The following is an 8,719-nucleotide window of genomic DNA, read 5'->3' as shown; positions in this document are numbered from 1 at the left end:
GAGTAAGTTATATATTTAATCTGTTATTGTATTTACTACAGTATAGTATATAATAATTATATAATTTAAATATTTCGAAAATTATTTAATAATATAGCAAGTAAGTTGTTTATTTTATTCCACTATTATATATTTTATAATTTAAACTAATTAAATTTTTATTTAAAAATTACCTAATAATATAGAATGTAAGTTATAAATTAGTCATTTAATTAATATTGATTTATAGTTTAAGCTAATTAAATTTTAATTTTTTCATTATATTTTAGCTTGTAAGTTATAAGTTATTTTATAATATTATTAATATGATTTAATTAACCAAATTTTTTACAATTTACTAATGATTATTTAATATTTATATAATATGTATAAATTAACCAATTTTATTTAAATAATTACTATTTAATAATATAGCGGGTAAGCTATTGTTTTTTAATTCTGTTATTATTCATTTATGATATTTATATAAATTTAAAAATTAAAATACTAAACTCTTTATTTAAACAATTATCTAATAATAGGAAGTAAGTTACTTATTTAATTTTATCATTTTAAATTATAATTTTACTTTACATATCTATATAATATTTGCATATAATATAAACTAAAATTTTATTTATAAAATTATAGTGAGTAAGTTATTTATTTAGTAATGTTATTATAAATTCAAACTTACTAAAATTTATAATTAAAAAACTACTTAATACTATAGGACGTAAGTTATTTATTTAATTCTATTATTATTATTTATATATTTATGTAATAATTATTTAAAGTTTTTAAAGTTTAAACTAATCACATTCTTATTTAAATAATTAGGGTGTAAGTTATTTAATTTATTGTGTATATATTTTATATATTATTAACTAAATTTTTTATTTCATAATAATAGGGAGTAAGTTATTAATCTTAATTTATTATAATAAATTTATATGATGTTTTTATATAATTTACTAAATATACTTTTGTATAGAATTATTCAATATTATAAGGAGTAAGTTAATTATTTTATTTTAATTATATATGTATGTGATCTCTAAACTAACAAAATTATTTATTACTTGGCAAGTTATTATAGTTAGTAAGTTGTAATTTAATTTTTTACAACTATATAATTACATGTACTAATTTTTACTATCTAAACTTTATTTAAATAATTATTTGACGATATAGAGAGTGAGAAATTTACTAATTTAATGTTATATATTTAATTTATATAATAATTACATGTAATTTAACAAAAACTTTTTTTAAAAAAATTATAATATTTTTACTTTTGATTGTAAGTTATAAGTTCACTATTTAAGTTTATTATTACATATTTTGCAATATTTATTTACGACTTTTATTAATTGATTTTATTATTTTTTTAAAAAAAATATTGGACAATTAATTTAGTTGGTAAGTTACACTAAATTATATATACTGTAGGTTATTATATATTATATATGTTGTGCCTCAGATTGATTCTTGCCTCAGATTGAAGCTCACGCACCTCAGATTGAGATTGTCATCTGACGCACCTCAATTGCTAATAAAAATGTGCTATAATTAAACATCAAAATTTCCAATTTTAATGTATTTTTAAGTACTAAGTAAACTTATTTATCATTATTTTAAGTATACAATCCTATAATTTCAGATTAATTGGAATCATACTTATTAAATCTTTTCATTTGAAAAATGACTTAAAATTTAATGATTTTTCAGATAAAACACAAATATAAACTTCAATATAAATTGGATTTACATAAATATTTCAGGAAACATGTAACTCGTTATGGTGCACAAGTTTGTTTATGTTACAAAAAGTGGTTTAATTAATGAGAAAAAAAGTTTACTTATAACAGACTTTATTGAATGATTCAAATGAGGTGCGTCAGGTGACAATCTCAATGTGAGGTGCGTGAGCTTCAATCTGAGGCAAGAATCGATCTGAGGCACAACATATATATTAAAATCATATTAAATTTTTAAATTTCTATTTAAATTTAAGAGTAAGTATTAGTATTATTTTTTCTCTTAATTTGATTTTAATATAAATTTTGACTACCTTCGTTTAAATTTGCAGATTAGGAGAAAGCGGAGATACGGTTTTAGATAGATTTATTTTTCATACGGGATTAAAATGGTTTCCTTATAATAAATTTAAAAATGTTGAATATCTTGATAAAGGAGGGTTTAGTACTATATATAAAGCTATTTTGTCAGATAAGCGTAAAGATAAAACAGTAGTTCTTAAATGTCTTGATAATTTGAATGAAAATTTAAATGAATTTTTAAAAGAAGTATGATAATATATTATTTATTTTTTTATTTTAGCTATAATTTATTTATACTAATATATTAAATTTATATTTATAGTGGCAATACCATATAATTTGTTCAATTTCATATAATTTTATTTATTTATATGGATTTACAAAAGATCCAGATACTTCAAATTATATGGTAGTAATGGATTATGCAAACAGAGGTAATTTAAGAGGAAATTTAACAAAAATCATTCAAAATAATTGGAAACAAAAATTATATATTTTGTATCAAATTATTTCTGGGCTAAATGAAATACATGAACAAGAGCTTATTCATTGCGACCTTCATGATGGTAATATTTTATTTCATGAGTATAAAGAGGATGTTAATAATAAAGTCGATAATAATAAAGAAAATGAAGTAGATGATAATAATAAAGAAAATGAAGTGGATGATAATAATAAAGAAAATGAAGTGGATGATAATAATGAGGGAGAGGATGATGATAAGAAAGAAAATGAAGATGATCATGATAATAAAGAAAATGAAGAGGATAATAATAATAAAAAAAATGAAAAGAATGATAATAACAATAAAGAAAATCAAAAAAATAAAGTGGATATAGTTTATATTAGTGATCTAGGATTATGTCAACCTGCAGAATCTTTTTTAAAAGATAAGCTATATGGTGTGATGTCATTTATGGCACCTGAAGTTTTGAGAGGAAAACCTTATACTCCAGCAAGTGATATTTATAGTTTTTCTATGATTATGTGGGAATTTACATCTGGAGTTCCACCATTTAATAATAGAGCACATGATATTCAACTTAGTTTAAGTATTTGTAAAGGTGAACGTCCTGAAATTATTGAAAGTACTCCACAATGTTATGTAGATTTGATGAAAAAGTGTTGGGATGAAGATCCATTAAAAAGACCATCATCTGAAGAAGTATTAGATATTATTAAAAAATGGATCATGATTCCTAATGGGAAGAAAATTAAAGATATTAATGAAAGTTAAAACGCAATGTTATGGAATTTATAGATGCACCCCCAGTATCATCAGCTACACCAGATTCAGCACTTAATGGTACCCCTTTGACTTCAAATTTAATTGGATGTAGCAATCTCAATACTAGTAAATTTCATTCACAAGCATATTATACAAGTCGCTTACTTAATTTTACTAGTGGAAAATTGAATGGAATTCTAGAAAGTGAAAATTTGGATGATTATATAATTAATGATATGGAGTCATTTGGTATGTATATAATACTGTATGTACAAAGAAGTATTTATTCACAATTATTTTATGTGATGTAATTTGTTTATTTAATTATTTAGAAATCAAAATAGATGAAAATTAATTTGAATTTTTAAAAAATTTACAACACTTTTTAAGTGATATTTGATATTATGGTATTATACATTAAACAGAGATTATTCGTTTTTTTTTGTAGAATTATTTAAACACTAAGACTAGAGTAGTAAAATATTTTGCAAATTTCTTAGTATGTAATTTAAATAATTCTTTTTTTTTATGATTTATCCAATATGTATTCTCTTTTTTAGGATTATTTAAACACTAAGGCTAGAGTAGTAAAATGTATTACAAGTTTCTTAGTTTTGTAATTTGAATAATTCAACATATCAATAAATTTGATTTTTATTTACAATATCATTAATAACTACATGTCATTATATACATGCAACAAATTATTAAATATTTTATTTTATATTCGGTCAGTTAAATGATTTCCATATACAGTATTTACAATTCAATTCACATTGAAAATCTGTATCATACTATTTTGAGAAAATATAAATTCAATGAGATATTAGATCAATCGTAAGATATTGACTTTTTTTTTCGTAGAAAAAAAAATTGTAATTAATTTGCAAAGTATATTTGTATGATATATTGTGTAGCAAAATTTCAAATTTCTTGAATGAACGGTCGATAAAAGTAGTAATTTATTATAAAGGAGTTATATATGATAATATTTATCTGAAATACTGTAGTATACAACTGAGTATAATAATTATAACAAAAACTATTTAACTGATATTCAAATATTCAAATATCTATCTACATAAAAACAAAATTTGAAAATAATGTAAAAGGTTCCAGTATGAACTTGTATGTCCAGAAGATTATAATTTCATGTAGCAAATTTAATTCACCCATTAATCAATATATCCTATATCCGATGAATTTTACTAAGGAGGAAATAAAATAATATCTAGTAAACAAATATTATTGGATATCAAAAACTATTAATAATTAGTGCGCTAACCATATATTTATAATATACTAAAATTCATACAATTTTTAAAGCAATTTTTAACGACATAAATATGGGATAAATACATTCAATTAGGGTTAGACTGGTCTTTTGGACTGAAACCGGACTAATATTTAACATTATAAAATAGTTACCCATAATTTGTAATAAAGATCCCGCTTAAAGTTAAGGATTCATTTTTATTATTGTAGTTGTGAAATTTATTGTAAATGGATCTTAATTCTCAAACAAAAAATTTAACATTTTAAATTTTTTTTAAATTGTTTTTTTTGAAGTGTGAAAAATTAACTGAAAATTTTGATTTTTGAAATGGAAAAAAAACTAAAAAAAACTAAAAATAGACATATTAATTGAACAATGATGCATATGAACATGAATTTGTTCTTATGACTGGCCAAATACCAGTCTTTGCTGAGACCGATCCAACCCAACATTCAATTCAATATTTCTAATTTTTTTTGAGAATATTGATATCCTTGTTCAGCAGATTTTTTATACCAATAAATAGCTTGATCCAAATCTTGTTCAATTCCTTTTCCATATTCATACAACAAAGCTATATTATATTGAGCTATACTATTTCCCAAATTTGCTGCCTTTTTATATAATTCAGATGCTTTTTCCATATTAATATCAGTTCCAACTCCACAACCATAACAATATCCTAACATATTTATTCCAGCTAAATGTTCCTCTTCAGCTAGTTTATTAGCTAAATAAAAAGCATTATTATGATTTTTCTCAAGTCCCTTACCATGTACATATATATCAGCAAGAACTAATTGTGCTGCAATATGTTCTAATTCTACCGCTTTTTTATATAATTCAAATGCCTTTTGTTTATTGATTTTAGTTCCAACACCATAAAAATAAAAATATCCAAGTAAAAAAGTTGAATTAGAATCATTTTGAGTATTTAAAAGCCAATTATATATTTCTTGTAAATTTAGTTCATAAGTATTTATATAATCAAGAATTTGTTGTTTTCTTATATCTTCTTCTTTTCCTTTATTAGCTGCTTTAAAATAAATATCAACTAATTCATTAATTAAAGTACTATAATCTTCATATATACTTTTATTAATATTTTGAATTGTAGGTTCTATTTCTTTTATATCGATTTTATAAGAATTTTGAATAAATTGAGTTAATGAATTATCTGAATTATTTACAGAATGCATTTTATAATTTGTGAATAATAATATTCCTACAGAAAATAAAGGGAGAAAAGGAAAATCTTTGTTTGAACGGGCTCATTATTTATTTGTAGTACAAATCATTTGTACGCAACCACCGATCAATCTTTTATAGTAAGTGAGAGTAACATGAGTACGTAACGAAAAATCACGTGTAATCGATTTAAACCTACAGATACAATGTACATCAAATAGATTACCCGTCAGATATTTTCCGAGTTTTTTTTCGTCTTAATCGCTTTTAACATCAAGAATTTATCTTACAAAATTAAAATGTTAATAAAGAAAATTTAAAAATACATGTATGTAAGAATAATTAATAAATCAAATATTTGAAACCATAATTCTTACCAACCGCAGGATTAATTTTCTATAGTTATATTCATGAACGAAAATTCGGAAAATAAATGATTGGTGAAAATCGTATGAATTGCCAATCTTCAATAATTTTTTAATAGATGATTTCCAATTTGGTAAATATCAAAAAATCTGATTTTGATTTATGCATTCCTTTGAACTAAGATTTCTGACCGTAAGTAATAATTACGACATTTTGGATTGCAATACTAACGAAACCGTAAATCAAGCTTACATATTGCAAGTTACATAATTACGTTTTATGACACTTAGGTCGTAAATGATTGCAACATTACGGCAGGTTATGATTCTAAACTGTGACAGCTCATTAAAGTTTATAGTCACGTATTAATAATGTTAAGAATATTTGGAGCCCAGCAAAAAAGTGTTTATTTCGTTATTAATTTAAATTTTTTTGATGATTTCATCTATTCTTTCGCGCATTGATGAGAAAGATGAATGTCAAAATTTGTTGATACTTTCATAAAAAATAAATATTTATATGAATGTTCCGGTACATGTTCTTATATATAATCTTTAAAAAAGATATCGCAAGTAAAATTAATAATGAATAATCATAATTATCACTAATGTTATTTTTTATAAATTTTTCTCTAATTATCGATACAATATTTACAGAGAATTTTTGGTTTCATGGATCATTTATGACAAATATTCGCAAAAAAGTTGAATATCTGCCATACTTTTTATATGATTTCTTTAATATTATTACAAAAAAAAAAATTTCAAAATTAAATTGCAATGTAAACTCAGATAATAAAATAGACATTATAAACTAGAAAATTAATAAAGCGTTTCGATTGGTAATTGGTTAATTATTAGGGATGGGATGACTCGCTCGATTCAGTACCGATACTATCGAAAAAACGAGTGAGCAAAGTCAAACAAAAAAAACCGGTTCGGTTCCATAATTACTTCGATCTAGATTTGAGTCAGTATATATCAAAATTTATTACAGCTGATTTCATAATGTACGGGACACTTAGCAAATTTTAAAGAACTCGGAAATATTTGGTAGAGCTCAAAATAAGATAAAATTATAACACCATTCTCGGGACAATATTCCAAAATTAGCTTATGATTTTTATTTTATATTAGGCTTTACCGAATATTTCCGAGTTCTTTAAATTTTGCTAAGTGCCCAAACCTCTTTGAAATTAGCTGTAAAACTGATTTGGGAACCGATTACCAATGTACCAAACCGACCGACTCAAGTCACTCAACCCGAACTTTTTCAATCCTTATTAATCATGCATTGGAAAAATTGCGATTTTTACGATTATTATTCAATTGGAACAAACAAAATATTTATATTCAAATATAAATTGACCGATCAATAATTGATAATTAATTGGTTTATCTTTTTTTATTATAAAAAACAAAAAATTTAAAAGTAAAAATAAAAGTATATATGTAACATTATTTTATTGTTGTTTATAAATTAAGATTCGTAACGATCTTATTATTTTATTTTATCCTCAGTTGACTCCGAATCAACAGCATATCATTTGAATAAGCCATGAAATCAGTTAATGATATAAAGCTTTAACCGGTTAAATTAATCTAATTTTTTGACAGCAAATAATTTGTTTTGACTCATATACTTAGTTGTAGGGCTTTATTACCTTATTACAGTAATAAATTAATAAAAATTCTCAGAGAACACGTGATCTAAATTTACAAATCTCCGAGCCGCGTTAAATAATTTGACAAAATTATAACTTTAATCGATTAACCAATTTTTACTGTCTTAATCGGTTAATTTATTGGTTCCAACCAAAAAAGAAAAGGAAAAAAATAAAAATACTCCAGACTTTTCGTAATGACCTTCGATATAAAATGATAACAAAAAAGGCTCTGTCGCGAAGAACAAGAAGGGAGAACCCAATTAATAATCCTAAACCTAATCAATTAGATGGTCTATCCGACGATATAAGGCAAAATTCTAGCATTGATAGATTTAAATTTGCCAGAGATAGACGTAGGTTTAATTTAGTTGGTAATTCCCTTGTTCAAGCTGGTATTGAGAGCTCATATTTATTGAAATGCCTCATCAACATATGTTCCTCTTTCATCGGCATTTCGACAACTTCAAAACTTTTTGTATAGAAGGTTAACGAAATTTGTGTGTGTTCTCTTGATTTCACATTGTTTTCGTTCTGGGAGGTTATATTTGCCTGAGAGCCAACTGTGAACAGTGAACGATTGTGGTGTGTATCATTTGGTATTGCGCGTCCGGGATATCATATATCAAGATGCTTCGGATATTGGCTTTACTTTTTTCCGGGTTCAAGTATTTCTTTGAAGACTTCTCTTTTTATAGTATGATAGGCTTATTATGATCATCCTTTTTTGTTGGCTGTGGATTTTAGATTTACCCGATAAATCTTTGCCACATGAAGATTGACTTTATGAAAAAGCCTCAATATCCGATTGGTTTTTAGAAGTTCCGAAACAAGTATGGTGTTTGTTGTTATGCCACTACATTTTTGTGTCCATAAACTTTTTTTGTTTGGTAACATGCATTTTTGAAATTAAACAAAAGTGTATCGTTTTTGATTTTTTCTACCCCACATGTAAT

General features: G+C 23.8%; 3 protein-coding genes across 3 annotated transcripts; 2 read left to right on the top strand and 1 right to left on the bottom strand.

Annotated features, from left to right (window-relative positions):
• Positions 1-1,860: 1,860 nt before the first annotated feature.
• OCT59_023550 (uncharacterized protein) lies at positions 1,861-3,625 on the top strand (the record flags this gene model as incomplete). The annotated part of the gene is made up of 5 exons (XM_066134778.1): positions 1,861-1,874; positions 2,072-2,288; positions 2,365-2,944; positions 3,304-3,519; positions 3,603-3,625. The coding sequence occupies 5 exons, from the start codon at positions 1,861-1,863 to the stop codon at positions 3,623-3,625; spliced, it is 1,050 nt and encodes a 349-aa protein (XP_065990866.1).
• Positions 3,626-4,707: 1,082 nt separating this feature from the next.
• On the bottom strand, positions 4,708-5,745 carry OCT59_023549 (uncharacterized protein; the record flags this gene model as incomplete). Its single annotated transcript, XM_066134777.1, has 1 exon — positions 4,708-5,745. One exon carries the CDS (start codon positions 5,743-5,745, stop codon positions 4,999-5,001), a length of 747 nt encoding a protein of 248 aa, XP_065990865.1. The 3' UTR covers positions 4,708-4,998.
• Positions 5,746-7,478: 1,733 nt separating this feature from the next.
• OCT59_023548 (uncharacterized protein) lies at positions 7,479-8,356 on the top strand. The gene has a single exon (XM_066134776.1). It carries the CDS (start codon positions 7,978-7,980, stop codon positions 8,245-8,247), a length of 270 nt encoding a protein of 89 aa, XP_065990864.1. The 5' UTR covers positions 7,479-7,977; the 3' UTR covers positions 8,248-8,356.
• The last annotated feature ends 363 nt before the right edge of the window (positions 8,357-8,719 follow it).

The sequence above is a fragment of the Rhizophagus irregularis genome, chromosome 4 (genome assembly GCF_026210795.1).
Source record: "Rhizophagus irregularis chromosome 4, complete sequence".
NCBI lineage: Eukaryota > Fungi > Glomeromycota > Glomeromycetes > Glomerales > Glomeraceae > Rhizophagus > Rhizophagus irregularis.
This window is presented reverse-complemented; position numbering and strand designations above follow the sequence as displayed.

Excerpts from the sequence above, each read along its gene's own strand:
- OCT59_023548 (XM_066134776.1), top strand. The coding sequence starts at position 7,978 with ATGATAACAAAAAAGGCTCTGTCGCGAAGAACAAGAAGGGAGAACCCA.